We start from the raw sequence: 22,665 nt of genomic DNA, 5'->3' as shown, positions 1-22,665 counted from the left end.
TTACAGGTGTAACACCGTGCATCTTAAACTAGATTTTTATTTTGTTTTTATTAGTAAGAAATGTTCCCAACAGATTTTTTCCTACAGGGCAGTGACAGAAATTCATGTGTAGGTACGTTTTTTTTGTTTGTTTGTTCACCCTGAAAATCTTTAAGTGGTTCTCCTCGTTTTGTAAAGAAAAAGTGAATTAGCCCCAATATCAGAGGGAAGTTGTCTGTCAGTTAAGGCCTCCGCTCACCAAAATCTCCCAAACTGTAGTATCAGCTCCTGGCAGAAGGCCATGGATTTTCATACGGCGTTTCTGAGAAGCTGGATGTAATTCTTAGCTTTGTTTCTCTATAGATGAGGCATTTTTGTCTCTGGTTTCTTCCAAGATTTTTTTTTTTCTTAGTTTTGATTTTCTGTGCCTGGGTATAGTTTTCCTGGCATTTATTTGCTTGGTGTTCTTTGAGCTCCCTGGAGCTATGGTTTTGTGTCTAATTTTTTAAAAAAAGATTTTATGTATTTATTCATGAGAGACACAGAGAGGCAGAGACAGAGGCAGCGGGAGAAGCAGGCTCCCTTCAGGGAGCCCAATGTGGGACTCCATCCCAGGACCCCAGGATCACTCCCTGAGATGAAAGCAGACACTCAGACACCACTGAGACACTCAGGCATCCCTTGTGTCTAAGTTTAATTGGGGGAAAATAATCAGTTTCAAATCTTTTTTTTTTTAAGATTGATTTATTTGAGACAGAGGGAGAATGTTGAGGGGAAGGGGAAGAGGGAGAGGGAGAATCTGAAGCACACTCCTACTGAGCACAGAGCCTGATGCAGTGCTTAATCTCATGACCTTGAGATCATGAGCCGAAAACCAGAGTCAGATGCTCAACTGACTGAGCCACCCAGACACTCTCCAAATATTTCTTCTATTCCTTCCTCTTTTATCTTTTGATATTCCCATCATGTATATGTTACACTTTTTGCAATTGTTGCCCCAAAGACCTTCCTTAGATATTTGTCTCTGTTCCTTTTTTTTTTTTGGTCTTTGTTCACTTTCCTTTTACAAGTTTTTGAAGTTTCTATTGCTGTGTCCTCAGGCTCATTGATTCTTTCCTTGGCCGTGTCCAGTCTACTAATGAGTCCATCAAAGGCATTCTTCATTTTGGTTACAGTGTTTTTGATCTCCAGCATTTTAATCATAGTTGATTTAAATTCCTGGCCTGATAATTCTTACATCTCTATCATGTCTGGTTCTGATGCTTATTGTCTCTTCAGATCATGTATTTGCCTTTCCGTAACTGCCATGTAATTTTTTCTTGGTAACCAGATGTGATGCTCCAGGTAACAGGGGTGGCTATAAAGAGGCCTTTAGCAAGGTGGTGGCAAGATATGGAGGGCGAGGAGTGATCTGTAGTCCTCTGATTAGGTCTCAGGCTTTTTTCTCAGTGTTTTTTTTTTTTTTTTTTCTCCCTTGTAAGTTGGGACAGGATGATCAGACTGGACTGGAGTGGATTATTTCCTTCCTCCACATGGAAGGCTAGAGGAAGCTGATGTTGGCCATTTCCCTTCCCCAGATTCATCAGGTTCTGAGAGTACCTGAGCAGGGGATTGTGTGGTTAATTAGTTTCTCCTGAGGCAGGAGTACAGAGCCTCTGATGGGTTTCAGGATGCTTCCTCTTCTCCCCTGATGGAAGCACAAGGGGATTTTTCTCTTACATTTACTATCGGGACCTACTTTGAGACCCTAGAGATGAATCTCACTCTGTTGTTCAGGTTTTCCTATCCAGGCACTGGTTCCAATGGAAGTTTCCTCTTGTGAGTAAACTGTGACTCTCTGCTTTCACCTGTCTTTCCAATCTTGGGGGTAGTGGTTTGCCCTGTGTCCTCCCTTGTCTTACAGATCCAAGAAGAGTTATTGATTCTTCTGTATCTTTAGCTTTTTACTTATTAGGAAGAATGACTTCTAAGATCCTTACCTGCAGAACTAGAAGCCTAAAATCTCTTCCTGGTTTTTGCAATAATGTTCTTTCTGGCTGAGAGCTCTCATCTTCCAACATATGCCTGGGGAATGCTTCACCTCTCTGCCTTGGCTTGGAGATAATTTTCTCAATAAGAATTACTCTAAGTTATATAACATTGAATTTTTAATCATCACTACCCCACTAGGAAACTTATATTCCCTTTGTTCTGGTCTAACCTTTTTCTATTATTCATCACACTTATTACATTCCAACCTATAACATTTAAATAGATTATTTTGTATTTATTTTTGTTTCAAGTTTTTATTTGAATTCTGGTTAATTAACACATAGTGTAGTATTGATTTTGGGAGTAGAATTTAGTGATTCATTACTTACATACAATACCCAGTGCTCATCACAGCAAGTGCTCTCCTTAATCCCCATCACCCACTTAGCCCATCTCCCACCCACCTCCCCTCCAGTAACCAGCAGTTTGTTCTTTTGTTCCCTATAGTTAACAGTCTCTTAGGTTTGCTTCAAGCAAACCATCAAAGTCTCAGAGAACAGGCAGCAGCCTCTGTGATATTGGCCATAGCAATCTCTTACCAGACACGTTGCTGGAGGCAAGGAAAACAGAAGCAAAAATGAAGTATTGGGATTTCATCCAATAAAAACTTCTGCAGAGCAAAGGAAAAAACCTATAAAGAACCTCTCAAACTCAACATGCAAAACAAATAATCCAGTTAAGAAATGAGCAGAAGACTTGAATAGATATTTTTCCAAAGAAGACATACAGATGGCAGTCATATTACAATATATAAACCTGTGTATACAACCTACTACCCAGCAGTTGCACTACTTGGTCTTTTTTTTTTTTTAATTTTATTCATGAGAGACATAGGCAGAAGGAGAAGCAGGCTCCATGTAGGGAGCCCAATGTGGGACTCAAACCTGGGACTCCAGGGTCACGCCCTGGGTCAAAGGCATGTGCTAAACTGCTGAGCCACCCACGATCCCCGTCACTGTGGCCATCAGCTAGCTCTATATTTCTGTAACATTGTTTCCTACTGCAATCTGGTCTAGAGAAGAGAGATACCACTAATCATATTAGTGATACTAGTGCCCTTGTGTCTTTTCTAAAGACAGTAGAAATTGTGGTAGAAATGGATTTGTATCTTTAAAGCCTAATGATCTGTGTGATGAGATCAAGTTTGGATCAGTCATGACCTTGGCGGAAATGAATTCCAGGAGGTGTATATTGGAAGAAGTCAAGGGCCAGCCAGGCAGTGGAGGTCATGTAGTTAGTTATACAAGCATTGTCCAAAGTCTGGCACTTAGAATTCAATCTTTGTTCACTTCTTCCCTCTCCCATCCAGAACAAACCTCTGTCCATTCAAATTTGATTTTCCTGGGATGATCTCTCAAAGAAACAACCTAATTCTTTTCCATTCTTACAGAATGTTCACATTACCCAACCCTTTGAAGAAGTTAGATTAATCTCCTAATTTTTCTTCCTACAGTCAGATTCTTAAAATTATGACTTATTCACTCATTTGTTTAAAAATATTTATTGAACATTTACTCTTTAGAGCACTATCCCAGAAGCTGGGGGTAAAGTGTAGAAAAACTAAACAAAATCCATACTTGTTGTAGGATGGTATCACATGATAAAAATTCAGTGTTATGTAATGGTAATTGTTTTGAAGAAAAAAACTGTGTAAGAGGGAAGGCAGGTGATGGTTGGGGTGGGATTAGCTCTACTCTTTTACAAAGGATAATTGAAGATGGCCTCTATGATGAACAGAAATCTGAATGAAGTGAAGAAGAAAATTGTGCAGATATCTGGAGAGAAATGCACTAGAAGCAGAAGGAAGGAAGAGAGAGGAAGATTCTGAGGTAGAATCCTGCTTTGCTCATTCCCAGAATAGAAAGTGGACTGAGTGTCCTGATGAGAGGTAGGAGAATCCAGACCTTTCTTTTCATCTCCTCCACTGAGCTCTTATGATGTCTGAATGGGTTAATACTCTCAGAGCACTTTGAAGAGTGCCCAGCATGTAGTAAACATCTCCTGTGACAAGATTAATGCCCTGTTTCAATTTTTTGTGAATAAATTGATCTCATCTGTTTTCTGAAATACTTTGAAAGACTCCTCATTGCTTACAGAAAGAAATTCAAACTCCTTTGCTTAACGTTAAAGATTTTTATGAATTTTGAGCCCCCAATCATTTTTCTACCCTTATATTTGATTTTTTTGTATAGCCAATGTGGACTACTTTTGTCTTTCAAAAATGCTGTCTAAATTTATGGCTCTCCTTTGCTGCATAGGCACCTCAATCCATCTTATTTTTATTTGCCTATATCTTACTTCCCTTTGAGACTAATCACGTCCAAGAGACTATTTTCAAACCTTCAGGCTACAATGATCCTGCTGTCCTGGTAACTCATGGTCCTATCATATGGGTCTCGCATGCTGCTGTGTTTCCAAACACCTTCTGATTATAATCTCTCTGAAGCAAGGCTCTATTTTAGATCCCCCAACTTTCACACTGCCAAAGGTGGTCATCATGTAGCAGTTGCAAGCTCAAAGCTGGATTTTGTGGTATGTGGGCGGCTTATTTGATTGAGCATCTGACTCTTGATTTCAGCTCAGACCATGGTTTTGGGGTCTGAGATCCAGCTCTGTGTGGGGCTTCACACTTGGCACAGAGTCTTTTGGGATTCTCTCTCCTTCCTCCTCTGTCCCCTCCCCCCATGCTCTTTCTGTTTCTCTCTCTAAAATAAATAAATGACTAAATAAAATCTTTAAAACAACAACAGCAACAAACCCCAAAATATACCTGGATTTTGAAGTGTGTGTGTGGGTGGTCCCAAAGGGAGAGATAGTTTTTTTTTTAATTACAATGGATTCAAGTCACAATATTTATCTCTTGAAATAACTTTAATATTTTCTCTATAGTCCCTATCTCCTGAGCTTTTTGTTCCTTGAGGGAATTGGCTCTTACATACACAACAACTCTTTAGAAAAACATCTGCTGTGTGTTGGGCAGATTGAGACAATAAATGCCTTTTTGAAGTGCAAGTGGAAGGCCCAGATTTCAAGATGGTATCACTGCATTGTGTATCTTCCTAGACACCTGGAAGAGTTGAGAAGAATGATCAGTCTACCTTTGTAGGGTAATTGGTTTTTATATCAGAGAATGCTGCTTTCATAATTTACTGTGACATAGATAGGCAATCGGTCTAGGGCATGTTTCTTCAGATAGGTGCATTAGGTGATTTCCTAAATTGCCTTCATGGGTTCTAAATATAAAAAGAATGAGTTTAGACACCTGGAAAAGCATCACCTTTAAGCTTCCTGTGAAAAATAATTTGGTACAAGTCAAATGTTTAGTTTAAGTAAACTAACTGGGTTTAAATATACTAACTTGAATGTACCTGTTGGTTGAATTTGATGTTTGGCATAGAGATAGAGAAATGTGCTATTGGATTTATGGCTCATAAATGAGCCATAATGGATGTTAGAATTAAGAGGCCTTGGCTTTTCTGTCTCTTCTTTCCTTTCCCTACATTTAGTCTTTTTTTTGTTTTTGTTTTTTAAGATTTTATTTATTTATTTGAGAGAGAATGAGAGAGAATATAGTGAGGGTAGGGGCAGATAGAGAAGGCTCCCCTTTGAGCAGTAAGACCAACTTGGGCCTTGATCCCAGGACCCCAGGATCTTGACCTGAGCCAAAGGCAGATGCTTAACTGCCTGGATCACCCAGGCACCCCTATGCTGGGTCTTATAAGAATCTACTGACCTGAATTCCATGTTGCTTATGCTGAAAGTCACATGCATATCTAGGATCATGATTTTTATGTGTTAGAATTTTTGGATTGGGAAAAATAAGGTAATATGCATTTTGACAGTTATGAACTATTGTTTTCATACACATCTTTCTTGAGTAAATTGCAAATATAAATATCAATGACCTGCGATGAGTTTGTATATTTAGAAAATATTGGGGATCCCTGGGTGGCCTATAGGTTTAGAGCCTGCCTTTGGCCCAGGGCGTGGTCCTGGACTCCAGGGATTGAATCCCATATCAGGCTCCCTGCATGGAGCCTGCTTTTCCCTCTGCCTATGTCTCTGCCTCTCTCTCTCTCTGTCTCTCTCTCTGTCTCTCATGAATACATAAATAAAATCTTAAAAAAAAGAAAAAGAAAATATTACATTCTTGAACATCTCAATACTAAAATACAGTTTTTCTTTTTTTAAGTTTTTTTGTTTATTCATAAGAGACACAGAGAGAAAAAAGCAGAGACAGAGGGAGAAGCAGTTTCCTTGTGGGGAGCCTGATGTGGGACTTGATCCCAGGACCCAGGGATCATGACCTGAGCCAAAGGCAGACACTCAACCCCTGAGCACCCAGGAGTCCATTGGGTGCAGTTTTCCTGACTCATCTTGGATTCCACCTCTCCAGGCCTTTTCTTTCCAAGCTCCATTTCCTCTGAGACCACAGAAAATCAGCGGATTTTCATTTCATTATTTTCCTATTAAGAAAAACCCTTTTCAAGTTTTCTTGTTAGGAGAAACTGTTGATAGATTTCTGTTGATACTTCTGCTGCTGCACAGCCCACTGATATTTTTATGTGATTGTGCTGTTGGAATCCTTGTGATTATCTCAAAGTGTCCAAAACATGTGCCTCCCTTCCTCAATTTCCCATTTTTGGGGTCCAATTTTTACTTCCCCTTCCTCTCACTTCCCATTTTTTCATTCATTTATTCCTTTTAAAAAATATTCCAAAATACAGATTCATGGGAAGTTGCAAAGATAGTACAGAGAGGTTCACATACCCTTCCCTCAAGTTCCCTCAGTGGTACATCTTACCAACTACAGCACAACATCAAATCTGGGAAATTGGTATCAGTGTGATGTGTTTTGTTCTATGTCATTTGTTTAACCCACACAGCAATCAGGCTGCAGAACTCTTCCATCGCTACATAGAATGCCTCTGGGCTACACTTTTATAGTCACACCTCCACTCTTCCTCCCTTTCCTAATCCAGGTAACCAATAACCTATTCTCCATCTCTATAATTTCACTATGTTAAGATGGTTAAAAAATTTCATAATTATAGAATTCTGAATTTTTGAGATTGGCTGTTTTTTTTTTTTTTTTTAACTCAGTACTCAGTGTAATGACCTGGAGATCCAACCATTTAAGCTCTTGTGTATACCATATTTCCCCCCTTCTTTCTTACTGACTAGTATTCCATAGTATGATATACTAAGATTGCTGAACCATTTACATATTATAAGACATTTTGGTTGTTTCACATGTGTGGTCATTATGATGAAAGCTTCTGTGAACAAAATTATACGGGCTTTTATGTGGACGTAAGTTTTCATTTCTCTGGGATAAATTCCCAGATGTGTCCTTTTCATTCTTAAATTACTACTTTTCTTTTGCAGCTCCTATTAATGCTTATTGGTTACAACACTTACTCAATATTTAAGAACTAGTTTCTTCTTCGATGCACTAAAATATCTGATGGAGTTTGATGAGGCCAATGGGTACATAAACCAATGACAAGAGGATTGTAGGTGTTTGGGAGAAGAGGTCACTGAGGAAATTCAGTGGAAGATTTTGATCCTTGGTCAAAGCCATCTTCCCTTGTCTGAGCTTGCCTTCCTTCTTAGACATCACAGGAATATCTTTTAGACAACATGACCAACTATCTAAAATCTAAAGGAATTGGTGGAGAAGTTACATTCCTAATGCCTTTCATCTAGACTGAGAGAAGGTATTTTCCTGAATTCATCAAATTCACACAGTATTTTTCTTTTCTATAAAATGTTCCTTAAAGTATACTTCTTACAAGGTAGAGATTTTTAGAAATGTAATCTGGTACAGTTAGAGGACTTGCCTTAGATAATCCTCAATTTTCACTTCTAGGTTAAAATTCTATGATTCTATTAAAAAAATCTGCTTCTGTTGAAGAAACTAAAGAGCTCCATGAAGTTTAGTGACTTACCTGTATTACGCAAATAGTTTGCAAATAGATTGCATGATCATCCAATATAGAATTCAAGAGAGTTGATGTCAGGTTATCCTTTTTAACTGAAAAAAATAAAAGTTAAATTCATCTTAAATTTAATTACAAATTGATAGCAAAGAAGAATCTTTCTCTTTCTCATTACAGATTGAATCAGAGGATGGATTATGGAAATCAGACTTTGGTGACTGAATTTTTTTTTGTGGGCTTAACAAATCAATTGCAGCACCAGGTTGTTCTCTTTGTGATATTTCTCTTGGTTTATCTTGTTACTCTTCTGGGAAATGTGGGGATGATCACCCTCATTTGGTTGGATCCCCGACTCCACACACCTATGTACTTTTTTCTTAGCCACTTGTCCTTTGTGGATGTCTGCTCTTCTTCTGCCATTGGTCCTAAGATGTTGACTGACATCTTTGTGGAGAAAAAAGTAATCTCTTTTTTTGGTTGTGCTGCTCAGATCTGTTTTTTTGGTCAGTTTGTAGTGACTGAGTGTTTTCTCCTGGCCTCCATGGCATATGACCGGTATATGGCCATCTGTAAGCCCTTGCTGTATACACTCATTATGTCCCAGCGTGTCTGTGTGCAGCTAGTGGTAGGACCTTATGCCATGGGTCTGATGAGCACCATGACCCACACGACTTTAGCCTTTAACCTACCTTATTGTGGCCCCCAAATCATCAATCACTTCTTCTGTGACCTTCTTCCTGTTCTGTCCTTGGCATGTGCAGACACCCAGGTCAATCAGTTTCTACTTTTCATCTTGGCTGGAGCTCTAGGTGTGCTCAGTGGTGTGATCATCCTAGTTTCCTACACTTACATTGTCATCACTATCCTGAGGATCCGCTCTGCTGCGGGGAGGCACAAAGCCTTTTCCACCTGCTCTTCACACCTGACAGCTGTCTCCATCCTGTATGGGACACTCTTCTTTATCTACGTACGCCCCAGTTCTAGTTTCTCCCTGGACATCAATAAAGTGGTTTCAGTGTTCTATACATCTGTGACTCCTATGTTGAACCCCCTTATCTACAGCCTGAGAAACAGAGAGGTCAAGGATTCATTCAGAAGGACGTTTGAGAAGAAGCAGTTTCTCATGAGTAGATAAACTAGATCTCATTTATACTACAGATTGAGAGCTGATATATATGCAAGATGAAAGAACATGGGCTAAGCAATGGGAGTCCTACTTTTAGGTTGAGATGTACCCTTTATTACTCTGTGTCATTGAAATATCACATGAAGTCTTCAGATTACAAGTTTCTTGTCATTGATCAGGAAGGAGTTTTAAATCTTTAAAATGAGATAAGGGGATTATTGAGCCCCAATGCTTTGAAAATATTTCCATCGCCTGTGAATAGGATAGGAGAGGTATCTGTTAAATCTTAAATCCTGTCTAAATGCTAGAATCTTAATTAGTGACTTGACAGTTTAATTTGCCACGCATTGAGATCCTTCAATTACCTGCAAGCTGGGACTCGACTCTTTAAACATAAACTGTTAACAAGTGTATTATTATCAAAGGGTAAAAACTTCTACTTATAAGATAAATATGGGAGGCCTGGGTGGCTTAGTGATTGGGCGTCTGTCTTCAGCTCAGGGCATGATCCTGGGTCCCACATCAGGCTCTCCACAGGGAGCCTGTTTCTCCCTCTGCCTATGTCTCTGTATCTCTCTCTCTCCACCTCTATGAATAAATAAATTAAAAAAATTAAAAAGTTAAATACATCGGGCAGCCCCAATGGCCCAGCAGTTTGGCACTGCCTTCGGCCTAGGGTATCATCCTGGAGACCTGGGATTGGGTCCCGCGTCAGGCTCCCTGCATGGAGCCTGCTTCTCCCTCTGCCTGTGTCTCTGCCTCTCTCTCTCTCTGTGTGTCATGAATAAATAAATAAAATCTTAAAAAAAAGTTAAATACATCTTGGGAATGTAATGTAAACATGGTTACTCTAGTTAACAATACTGTCTGTATATTTATAAGTTTTAAGAGAGCAGCTTTTAAAAGTTCTCTTCACTGGAAAAAATACATAACTATATAAGGTGATTTGTTTTAACTAAATGTATTGTCTAATTGTTTTTGCGAAATATACTTATATCAAACCATTATGTTGTATACCTTGGACTAACAGAATGTGATAGGTCAATTATATATCAAGACAATGGAAAAAAGTGGGTTTTTCAGGAAGTATGTAACAATAGTACTCTCTAATACTACCTTCCTGTTGGAAGTAGACATTTTACAGATGTCTTTTATATCCCCAAGACTCTCTGCTCATAGTAATAACTGTTGGGATTTTGCCACTGTAGTTATATGAGTCATGCATGTAAAAGGCAAAATGCATTTCAATTTTTAAATAAAGTGTGTATTGATATTGTGATTTATTGAATTTTGTGTCATAGGCAGGATGCGAATTCTATTTTTACAAGATGTTTAATCTGGCATACATAAAGAATTAGTGTATTGCCCAAGGCCTCATAACTTGGGTCACACTTTTATTTTCCCCAGGTACAATATTTTTCAACCATACTTCTGTGTTTTATTTTATAGAATGTAGCAACAAATCTAAGGAATGAGGGGATCAACTATGTTTTTGTGCAACTCTAAAACTCAATGAGGGCCACACTCTGTCTTCTTTTGAAGGCTTTCTTTAAAGGATATAAGCCATCTCTAAGGCCCTAGCATATGTTTGCTTGTCTTGCTTGTTTTTCACCATGCTTTCTGCCAGTTTTTCTGTCTATGTTGGGTACTGATGTGGGTCAAGATGTTATTTAATTAAGAGGAAATAGGAGTGAAAGAATGCTAGGCTCAATAATTAAACAAATTTTTATGTATGCCTCTTATGTGCCTGACACTTTTACTGGGTATTAATCATACTGAGAGGAAAACCCTTCTGAGAGTTACAGGCTAGTATAAAGGAAAGACAGACAAAAAGATTGAAAAATATTTACTTATATATGGTGATTTCCGTGACAAATGTTAAGATAATCAAAGAATGAATGGGCAGTGTAAAGAGTATGTTCTAGGAAGGGTAGTTTTTAAAAAAGGCCTTTTTTAAAAAAGGAGGGATTGGCAAAGATGAAAAAATTCTTTTCATAGAATATCTTTCCATGGAATCTAGAGGTCATTATTTGGAGCATAAAAGGAGAATGTGCCTCCCCCAAATAGTAACAGATTCTTCTGGGTATTCTAGGTTGGGGAGCAGGCACTAGAGTTTGCAAGCTAATTGATTCTAATCCTCAGGATACTTTTATTCATTCCTTTATATGATATGTTTGGAGAATGGGCAAGGTTTATAGTAGGAGGACAAATGAATTGTTTTATTAGGAGAAGGGATTTATTATATAATATGTAAGTGCTGATAGAAGCAATCACTTTCAAGAATTGATTAAGATCTTTGTTATCTTTCATTGGGTGACTCTTTGCTGCATGAATTTGTAAGATCTTCCGGGCACCTCATGCTGGATTAATTATGGTCGATTTCCTACTCACTCTAGGCCTCTATGTGCCATCAAAACAGAACCATGGAAAGAGCTGAGCTGACTTGGTAGCCTTAGACAGTACAATCTGAATGTGTTTTGGGGGGAGTGGCAGCACACTGCTTAGGCCACATTCTCCTTCAGTGGTGTGTGCCATCCAGAGGCCTCTTCTGTGGGATTTCTTCAGTCATTCTTGGTGTCTCATGCGGCCTTTCCACTTTCTGTTTCTTCATCCTGGGGCAGTGTTGCTGGTCAGTGTTTACCTCATCTGAGTCTCTGTTCAACTGTGATGTCATCCAAGAGACCCTCTGGACCTCTTTACCTAAAATAGTTCTCTGTTCCGGCTGTATCTCAATAGTATTAATAGTATTATTTTTCGAACATGTTCCCATAGTCACTTTCTAGGGCTGCATAACCAATTGCCTCCAAGCCAGTAAGTTATAACCACACAAATTTACTGCCTTGCAGTTTCCCTGGGTCTTGGATCTGGATCCATTATGACCGGATTCTCTTCTTAGGGTCTCACAGGCTGACACAAAACTGTTGCCAGGGCTCAGCTCCCTTCTAAAGGCTCTTGGGAAGACTCGTTTCTGAGCTCACTTGTGTGTTTGAGAAAATTCAGTTGGTTGTGGTTGCATGGCTGGTGCCTGTTCCCCAGGGGTGGTCAGCTAGAGCTTCTCAGCTCCTTAGAGCTCCTCATTTGCCTTCTGTCATGGCCCCTCCAGATTCAGATGAGCAGTGACTTGTCTAGCTCTCCTCACATTTTTAATCAACCTCTCTGACTCTTCTGCTCTCAGTTGGACAAAGCTTGGGGCCCACGAGCTCATCCAGAGTCATGTCTCTTAGAAGGCTAACTGTATCATATAATATAACATAATGATATGAGTGGCACTTCATCGTATTCAGAGATTTCTGGGATTAGGACAAAGATTAGGGATCTTTACAGGACCGTTTTAGGAGTTTTGCCACCTACACTGATGCTCACAGAATAAACATCTATCTTAAATGTAAAGGGGAAGAACTGACATTCGAGGTTGTCTTTGTTAATTTGCATATGTGTGTGTCTGTATTTTTTTTCCTGGATCTGCTGTTCTGAATTTTTTTTTCTGTTAGTTTCTATACTAACATAATTTTAAAGCACTGATTAGTATAGACTATATTTAAAAAAATTTTTTTATTGGAGTTCAATTTGCCAACATCTAGCATAACACCCAGTGCTCATCCCACCAAGTGCCCCCCTCAGTGTCCATCACCCAGTTACCCCAACCCCCGCCCACCTCCCTTTCCACTACCCCTTGTTCGTTTTCCAGAGTTAGGTGTCTCTCATGTTTTGCCACCCTCACTGATATTCTCACTCATTTTCTCTCCTTTTCCTTTATTCCTTTTCACTAATTCTTTTTTTCCACTAATTCTTATATTCCCCAAATGAACGAGACCATATAATGTTTGTCCTTCTCCGATTGACTTGTATTCTATAATAGTAATGCTATTTCATACATTTGTGGAGGATCTGCTATATCACACTGTACTAACTGTTTGCAAACATTTTATTGAATATTTCGGTTCCCCTTGTGATATGAGTTATTTGATCTACTTTACAGCTTGGGAGTCTGAGGCTTCAGAGAGCCTGAGCCACATGCATCAAATCAGGCATCTTCCAAATAAAGGAGGTGCCTCTGACTCCGCTCTGAGCCCTCCAAGCTCCAGTCTTTTCATGCAATTAGGGTAAGGTCATTAGTGGGACAGGACTTATTCTCTTTTTTATACTACTTTTTTTCTAGGTTCACATTTGCTTATTCCAGACAAAAATGAGGACAATTTGATGTAGACAGTTATTATTTAAGATGATAATTCTGATAGATTTTGTAAAATGATGTAACTAAAAAGAATTTGATGTAAAGCTGCAAAAGGTAATCATTTCTCTTTTATCATGCAGTGCACTTTGGAAAAGCAGTATTTGCATTGATTCTGATGAACACTTTCTATTCATTTTAGTGTATTTTCATTTTGAAACCAGTATTTCAAATTACTCTTTGAGTAAATTGGTTTCACTATAAGGTTCTTCCTGTGTAATCAGCATCCTCATTTTGTCAATAACTCAGAAAATAGAGACACATGGTTAGTAGGACTTGTGAAAATGCCAGTTCAATCCAGTTGGATATGACCCTTGACATACTAGAGTGTTTATTAGAGAAGGACATAATGCCTTAACAAAGAATGATATGTGGTGGCATTTCTAAGAGACAGAATAGAGGCAAAAGGTACTGTTAATGTTCAAAGAAAGTGATTATTTCTGTCTATAAGGATCAGGGAAGGCTTCTTAGATGAAGTTATAAGGCAGCCATACCTTGCAGAACAGATGGAATTTTGGCTTCCAATATTTCAGTAAGTGAGAAGGGAAAGTCAGGAGGGTTATAAGGAAGGAGGGACATATGGGTCTGTGTGGGAATGGCAAATGAGTAAGTCTATTTGAATCTTATAATGCTCCCATAGTGCGAAAGGAAGCTGTCAACGTAGGTCTTGCAGGACTGAAGAAGCAATGTTATAGTGAATCCAGACTTAAATCTTCCCAAGATGTTGCTGTGATTCTGAAGTTTATATGTAAATGCAAAGGAAAATTACAAAACTATAGTAATTAAGACAAGATTGGGGTGTCTGGGTGGCGCAGTCAGTTAAGTGTCCAACTCTTGATTTTGGCTCAGATCATGATCTCAGGGTCATGAGATCTAGCCCCACATTGGGCTCCATGCTGAGAATGGATCCTGCTTAAGATTTTCTTTCTCTTTCTCCCTTGGCTTCCCCCTTTACCCCTTTGCATTGTCTCTCTCTTAAAAAAATAAAAAGACAAAATCAAGAATAGACTAATAGTCTATCCAGTGGGACAGAGTAGAGTGTCCAGGTAATACATACACACTAATACCTTTATTATTAAAGAACATACAGACCCAATACAAGGACACTTCATTTATGACAGGGGTGACACAGCAGGGAAGTGGGGAAAGAAAGGATTGGAAAAAAATGGTGTTGGAGCCATTGGATGTCTGAATGGGAAAAAAAGTAGAATTTTACTCCCATCTCACACTACACATTAAAATTAATTCCAGTTGTTTCGAGATTGAAATGTGAAAGGCAAGGAATTTAGACATTTAGAAGATAATACTGAAGAAAACCTTTATGGTAGGCAGTTTTTGAAAGTACACTACAAAAATGCTAAACATCAAAAAAAAATATTGATTCTCTGAACTACACTAAAGACTTAGGTTTACCCTTAGGAGTATAAACATGGAAGCCACAGGAAGGGAAAGGATATTTACAAGGCATATAAGTGACATATCTGAAGTATATGAATAACTATTGTAACTTTTAAAGAAAGACAGGCAATCCAGTGATGAAATGTGGGCAAGACACTTCAATAGCCAATCCATAAAAGTGGTTATGGAAATGACTTACAAATATTGCAAAATGGCTCAATCTCCCTCAAATGGAAGCTAAAGGCACAATGAGATACCAACTCACTATACACTCACCAAAATGACTAAAATGACAAACACTGACTCTCATACAGTACTTATGGAAGTATAAGCAATGAATTTGGGAAGACCTCCTAAATTCTTAGTCAATACGAACATATATGTACCCCATAACAAAGAAATTTCACCCCCAGGAATATTCCCAAGAGAAATGCATGCTCATGAACACCAAAACACATGGTATTCATTAGATGCTCGTTGAAGAAAAAAAATCACAAAAGTTAAAACCTGGCAAATGCCCAACAACAAAGTAATTGATAAATTATTTGTGGAATATTAATATAATGGAATGCTAGCATCAACAAAATACATGAACTAGAGATTTATTCACCAAAAGATAGATTTCACAAATATATTATGGATGGTGGAGATGTTCTATTTCCTGACTTGGGTGGTGGTTTACATAGATATACTCACAATGCAATAATTCAATGAGCAGTACATTAAGAGTTTTGCACTTTTCCATATGTTATTCATCAACAAAAGCTGAAAAACATGTAGTATCAGGCTTGCATTTGCAAGTGAAACCTCTCTCATGATCCCATAAAAAAACCTGTGTGAATATGATGGAGATTCTTCATATGTTCTGATTTCCAGTGATTTTTCTTTGAGTATTAGAAACAAAGATTAATTATCAACAATGCCAATTAAGCTATCCTGGGGGTTGATTCTCTACTGTAATGATCCCTAGATGAACAGTTGCGGAAATTTTGTGGTACTTCTCGTGGGGAAAACTCAGCAGTTGTTACAACATGGCACTAAAGTTTACTCTAAATATTTTCTTGTGTAAGAAGGAGGTAAGAAATAAAGAGTTTACTCAGTCAGTCATAGGAAACAAGTAATTTGACATCCCAGTGGATTTTTTTTTTTTTTTTTTTAGAGTTTAAAGATAGTTGTAACATTTTAATTTAATTCCCCCTTACCAAATCCCAAGGTATGGCATGCTTTGGGACATAAGTTCTCCCAGAACAAAAAAAAAATGATGTAACTACTTCTGGAAACTTTGATCCAAGTGAAAAGACAATGTGTTTTGGAGTGGAATCTTACCAGTTCCTTGGGAAGAAATCTAAGAATAAAACCAAGTAATTTCAAGAAAGTCTGACCTCTTCACTATGTGGAGGCATAGATGACGGTGGGAAGAGGGAATATATGCTGAAAAAGAGTACAATTTGTACTCCATTTTAATTTTAATTCTTGGAAGAGGAGAAGAACTCATTGGAATGTAAGTTTAAAACATTTAAAAAAATCCATTTTGGTCCCTTGCGTTAACTCTTCAAGAAGTTCAAAATAAATGGGTTTATGGGAAAATGAAAATGACTGACATCTAAAATGTGGTCTTTTTTGGTACACAGAGAAATCTTCACTGTCAGATCATAATTGGTGAGAATGTAACAAATGCAGCAAATCTATTATGAAGTAATGTGAAATTCTGTAAGATGTACAAAGACGTTATAAGACAAGTGAAATCCCTCTTCAAGTCCAATGACTGCTGCCAGCAGGAGAGTGCTCTGGCCACCCTATCCAGGTGTGGTGCCATCCATATGGAATGTTGCCTTGCATTTATGAGCATGACACTCATAGCATGGGGTAAAATGAGGGAACTGTGAGAGCACAACTGCAGCTGTTCGAGAGCCCTTGTACTTGAGCAAACTTGGACTCTACACACAATCTCTCTGGGGCCTCATTGCTCTCTTTGTAGCCAAAGCTCCTTCACTGATAAATTCACATATGCATATTGCCTGATTCTGCATCGCTCAAACAGCACGCAGAATGGGTTGACACTCTGAGGGATCTAAGGTTCCTTCCTGGGAGAGTGACATCTTTAAAAGGATGGAGACTCTGTATTCAGAGGGGGCCGTGTCTTCATCTCAGATAACTCTTATGAGATATTAACTCTGGTGGTGCACTTTAGGCACCTCCGTCCACACTTGACAACAGCCCTAATTGCCTGCTCTGTAAAGTGGGGATGACAAAATGTTTCTGATCCAGGCTTGGGTGGAAATCGGGCTGACATTTGCAAAGCACCTGGGGGGCACAGCCTAAGTCTGGAATACTCTGCAAATGCTTGTTCCTTGTCCCATATTCATTGTAACCCTAAAGGTGTTGTATCATGCAGCTAAGCATCACTTAGAACTGCAGGGTAGGAAGTGATTATGTATTTGCCACCAGCAATACATAATCAGACATCTTGGCTGTGGTCCTGGCTCAGACATCTTGAAGAACTCAGTTTTCTTATTTATAAAGGGTGAGGGAAGGGCTAGAGTTCTCTCTACCTATTAGAACTTCAGAAGTTTTCAAATGCACAGCTTGCAGTTGTTTCTCACTTTCTAGCTCCGAGGCTTCATTTCTTTCTTGCCTGTTGTTGCTCTTCTCCCACTTGATCATAGCTATTTTTTCTTCTCTCTTTTTCTTTTTAAACGCTGAAATAAATTTCATATAAAAATAGATAAAATTAAATAATAAATAAAAGCAATTAAGGAATTGCTTTAGATTGCTTTTACTCGGTTTTGTTTTACATTTTTTTTTTCAAAGATTCTATTCGTTTATTTTAGACAGAGAGAGAGAGAGCCCACATGGGCAATGGTCGGGGGGATGGTGGTGCAGAGGGACTAGCAGGCTCCCCGCTGAGTGGGGCATCTAAAGCAGGGCTTGATTTATTGCAGGACCATGACCTGAGCTGAAACCAAGAGTCTGAAGCTTAATCAATTGAGCCATGCAGGCACTCCTAGATTATTTTTAATTACAAAGGTAATGCATGTGCATTTTCTCCTTGCATTGAATTTTAAAATCTCAGATAAACCTAGAGTCTCCTTTGATTCCCTACCTACATACCGGTTCACTGTCCCCCTGTTTTCAGAGTTAATGAGTCCTCCTTATTACTTATCTTTCCAGACATTTATTTTATTTATACATACACACATGGAAACACACTTAAATAATTAAAATTAAAGAAAACATTAACAATGCTCCTACTACCATAGTGTACCCATCATTCTGTGACTTACTTCTCCTTCACATATTTTGGAAAAATAGCCATGTTTCTACTACTTAATTTTAATTTTTTGTACATTTATTTCCAGTATAATTAGCATATAGTGTTATACTAGTTTCAGGTGTACAATATAATGATTCAACAATTCTGTACATTACTCAGTGCTTGTCACAATACATGTTTTCTTCATCCCCTTTACCTATTTCACCCATGCCCCCTCCCCACCTCCCCTCTGGTAATCTACTACTTAATTTTTAAATGTCCATACAATATTCCACAGAATGACTATACCAAAGTTTGTTTGCTATTATGTCTTTTGGAGAATATTTATGTGGACTTCAGTTTTTCATTGCTTGAAGCAACAGTGAAGCGGACATCATTGTTTTTCCATTCTGTTTCCTCAGGGTATATACTAAGTAATGGGATTTCTGGATCATCGGATATGCACTGTTTAAAAGAGATTTTATTTATTTACTTATGAGAGACACACAGAGAGAGGCAGAGACATAGGCAGAGGGAGAAGCAGGCTCTCCACTGGGGAGCCTGATGCAGGACTCGATCCCAGGACCTCGGGATCACTCCCTGAGCCAAAGGCAGATGCTCAGCCATTGAGCCACCAAGGTGTCCCCAGATATGCACTTCAACTTTTTTTTTAAAGATACAGTGAAAAACTGCCATCCAGAGGCCATGCTCCTGCTGCAGCCACCGATCTTCTGTGACCACTATATTGTCTCCTGGCTTTGTCAGCATTTTATATTTTCTCATTTCTGACTATCTTGTCAATTTGATGGGTGAAAATAGTATATAATTGTTGTCTCAGTTGGGTTTCTGTGATTATTTGGGATATTAAAATTTTTTCCTATTTGTTGGACTTTGCGCTCTGTGACATGTCGGTTGGTCTAGCATCACAACTAGTACCGCTATTTAAGTGGATAATCTGTGACAGTTTTTTGTGTGATCTGATCTTAATTCTTTGTGACATATTCCTCTGTATTTTTTTCAATCTGTGTGTCTTGTTTTTACCTGGAGCGTATTTGGCATCCATCTACTTAAAATTATGAGGCAGTAAAATTTTTCACCATTTTCTTCAGGTAATTTTTATGTTCTATTATAGAAGACCAACCCTATAACACATCATAATGCTAGTCTTTAATGGTTTTATGTTATATATTTATAGTTAGAATTTTTCTTTTTAGTAATGTAAGTAGAATTTCAATATTATCTACTTTTTTGAATGGTCATCCAAATATTGTAACACTCTTTTAGGGGTAATCTTTCCTCATTGAAAGGAAACCTTTATTCATACTGAGCTGACATCTATGCCTAGGTCTACCTATGGTTTTTCTGTCTCCTATTCATCTCCCATCTGTTCTAGTAACAACATCTTATTGGTTTAAGTACAATGGCTTTAAGTATTCATATCTGGAATAGTACATCCCCTTTTCTTTGTTTTTCTTTTTTGAAATTGTTTTGCTACTTTTTAAAATTTTAAGTTTTTTATTGGAGTTCAATTAGCCAACATACAGCATAGCACCCAGTGCTCATCCCGCCAAGTGCCTCCCTCAGTGCCCATCACCCAGTCACCCCAACCCCCCACCCACCTCCCTTTCCACTACCCCTTGTTCATTTCCCAGAGTTAGGAGTCTCTCATGTTTTGTCACCCTCACTGATATTCTCATTCATTTTCTCTCCTTTCCCTTTATTCCCTTTCACTAATTCTTATATTCCCCGAATGAATGAGACCATATAATGTTTGTCCTTCTCCGATTCACTTATTTCACTGTTTTGCTACTTTTGAACATTTTTTCTCTTCCACGACCTTAAAAATCAGATTGTTTCATTAAAAATTTTATTTTCATTTTAATTTTTCCAATTGGTTGGAATTGTATTAAGTTTGCCATATAATGTGGTGGGTAGCCTAAAATCAGCCTTAAGTTTGTAGCCTGACGCAATCAGCTTTTGACCTGTTGCAATGAAGGAGACCACACACCTTGGGAAAACCATGGCTGTTTTGTTGAACAAAGAAAATCTAGAGTTATTATTGGATTTTGGGAGTGAGAATCTGCATGGCCATTCTTCAGGTTGGAAAAATAGACACAAATCAATTGTGAAGTGAACAGGAAAAAATATTTCTCCCTATAAAGCATCCTAACAATATTCTGGGGGTAGGCTCATGACAAATGCTTTATTATTTTTTATTTATTATTTGTTATTCGATGAGAAACTTAATTTCTAAAATTACAAGCTATCTAAAATTTTTGTTTGACATTATATCAGCAAGATAAAACCTCCTACTCTGGTCTGGAATATCTAAATTAGTCTGATAGAGCAAAACAATCTCAATTCCCTACACAGGTACAGAACTCCACATGAAGGATGTCTGGATACAACCTTCTACATCTATCTTACCTTTGTGGTTTTCAAGGAAACAGGACCCCATGCTACCTGTTCAGTCTAGACCTGTTCTGATGTTGTTGGCCCCTTTATACATAGCCTGGCTTTGCTTTAAGCTCATCAGAATTGTTCTTGATTCTCACTCTCCCTGTTAAATTAGCTTTAGCTAATTTTTGCTTTCTCAGGAAGAAATGAATCTTTTTTTTTAAAAAATTTTATTTATTTGTGATAGTCACACACACACACACACAGAGAGAGAGAGAGAGAAAGAGAGAGAGAGAGAGAGAGAGAGGCAGAGACACAGGCAGAGGGAGAGGCAGGCTCCATGCACCGGGAGCCCGACGTGGGATTCGATCCTGGGTCTCCAGGATCGCGCCCTGGGCCAAAGGCAGGCGCCAAACCGCTGCACCACCCAGGGATCCCCAGAAATGAATCTTAATAAACACATAAAAATACACGAAATGTATTTTTCACTGATTTAGACATTTCTTCTCTTGCACAGTAAAGTTCTATAATTTATATTTTTCTTTATATGAATCTAGAATATTCCTTGTTAGGCTTACTTATAGCTATTTTATCAATTAGTGAATGAATGTAAGTTTTTCCATTATAACTCATAGGTAGTTATTATTGACTTTCCTACACTGATCTTCACTATTTTGTTGAACTGTTTCATTTTTTCTAAGAAAGTTATCTTATTGGTTGACTGTTGTACATTTTTCTATGTGGATGACTATTTTGCCTGCAAACAGTGTCAGTATTTTCTTAACTCTGTTTTCTAGAATTCTAACATCTTCATTCTTTTTTTATGGCTTAGTACTTTGAATGTGTTCTCCAGTATAATGTTAAATAGTACAAATTGTGAGAATATATAGTTTCTGGTTATAGTGTGAGTGTTTCTATTACTTACACTGTACACATATATTCTCTGGAAGCTTCAGAAAGATTCTTTTTACTGAGTTAAGTAATTCCTTTTCATTTGCAGTTTGGGATTTTTTTTCTTTGTTGTTGTGGTTTTGAGAGCCATATGTATCAAATTAAAGAATTTTATTGAAATAATTATAATGCATTTTCTTTTAATATGTAAATGTGGTGAGTAATTTTACAGGTTTTCTAATGGTGACCCAATTCTTAGTTCTAATTTTCTCTTTAAAACGTTTAAGCCATATTGCTTTTAAGAGCTTTACTATGTTTGATTTGCTAGCATTAATTTAGTCTCTTATATCGATTTTTCCAAAATTGGGCCTACAGCTTCTTTTCTTGTGTATTATGTTATGCTTTTAAAGAACTTAAAGTCGTATGCATATCTATTTTCTGTTTTTCTCACTCTAGAAGACCAACACAATCGATGGCTGATGGAAACCATACAAGAATCACAGAATTTATTTTCATAGGCTTGAAGTATCATCCTCGGATGCAAGTCTTCCTTTTCTTGCTCTTTCTACTTTTTTACTTTGTTACCGTGACAGGAAACTTGGGTATGATTATTCTCATCCAGATGGATTCCCGCCTTCACACACCCATGTACTTTTTTCTCAGTCACCTGTCTTTCGTGGACATCTGCTTTTCTTCAGTTGTGGGTCCCAAGATGCTCACCGACTTCTTCGCTGAAAAGAAGGCCATCTCCTTCCTGGGCTGTGCTTTGCAGCAATGGTTCTTTGGATTCTTTGTGGCCATTGAGTGTCTTCTGCTGGCATCCATGGCCTATGATCGCTATGTTGCCATCTGTAACCCATTATTATATTCTGTTGCCATGTCACAGAGACTCTGCATACAGCTGGTGGTTGGACCCTACACTGTTGGGTTTCTGAGCACCATGACTCACACCACGGCTGCTTTCCGACTTCCCTTTTGTGGCTCCAACATTATCAATCATTTCTTCTGTGACATGTCCCCCCTTCTTTCTTTGGTATGTGCTGACACCCGGATCAATAAATTGTTAGTTTTCATTGTGGCTGGAGCCGTACTGGTTGTCAGTAGCCTGACCATTATAATCTCCTATTTTTACATCCTTACTGCCATCCTGAGGATCCGTTCTGCCGATGGGAGGCGCAAAGCCTTTTCCACCTGTTCCTCCCACCTCACCGCGGTGTCCATCTTATACGGGACACTCTTCTTTATCTACGTGAGGCCAGGTGCAATTTTTTCCCTGGATGTCAATAAAGTGGTCTCAGTGTTCTACACAGCAGTGATCCCCATGTTGAATCCTCTCATCTACAGCTTGAGAAATAAAGAAGTGAAAGCTGCCATGCACAGAATGATCATCAGGAGGAAGTTTTGCATCAGAAGTTAA

At 38.3% G+C, this 22,665-nt stretch overlaps 2 protein-coding genes across 2 annotated transcripts; both read left to right on the top strand.

The window, feature by feature from the left end:
• The first annotated feature begins 8,142 nt into the window (after positions 1–8,142).
• On the top strand, positions 8,143–9,087 carry LOC140613434 (olfactory receptor 5G25-like). Its single transcript, XM_072791961.1, has one exon. The coding sequence runs from the start codon at positions 8,143–8,145 to the stop codon at positions 9,085–9,087; it is 945 nt and encodes a 314-aa protein (XP_072648062.1).
• Positions 9,088–21,720: 12,633 nt separating this feature from the next.
• LOC140613641 (olfactory receptor 5G9) lies at positions 21,721–22,665 on the top strand. Its single transcript, XM_072792074.1, has one exon. The coding sequence runs from the start codon at positions 21,721–21,723 to the stop codon at positions 22,663–22,665; it is 945 nt and encodes a 314-aa protein (XP_072648175.1).

Source organism: Canis lupus, chromosome 21, assembly GCF_048164855.1.
Source record: "Canis lupus baileyi chromosome 21, mCanLup2.hap1, whole genome shotgun sequence".
Classification (NCBI taxonomy): Eukaryota; Metazoa; Chordata; class Mammalia; order Carnivora; family Canidae; genus Canis; species Canis lupus.
This window is presented reverse-complemented; position numbering and strand designations above follow the sequence as displayed.

Bases quoted from the DNA above. Each gene is read 5' to 3' on its own strand.
- LOC140613434 (XM_072791961.1), top strand. From the start codon at position 8,143: ATGGATTATGGAAATCAGACTTTGGTGACTGAATTTTTTTTTGTGGGC.
- LOC140613641 (XM_072792074.1), top strand. From the start codon at position 21,721: ATGGCTGATGGAAACCATACAAGAATCACAGAATTTATTTTCATAGGC.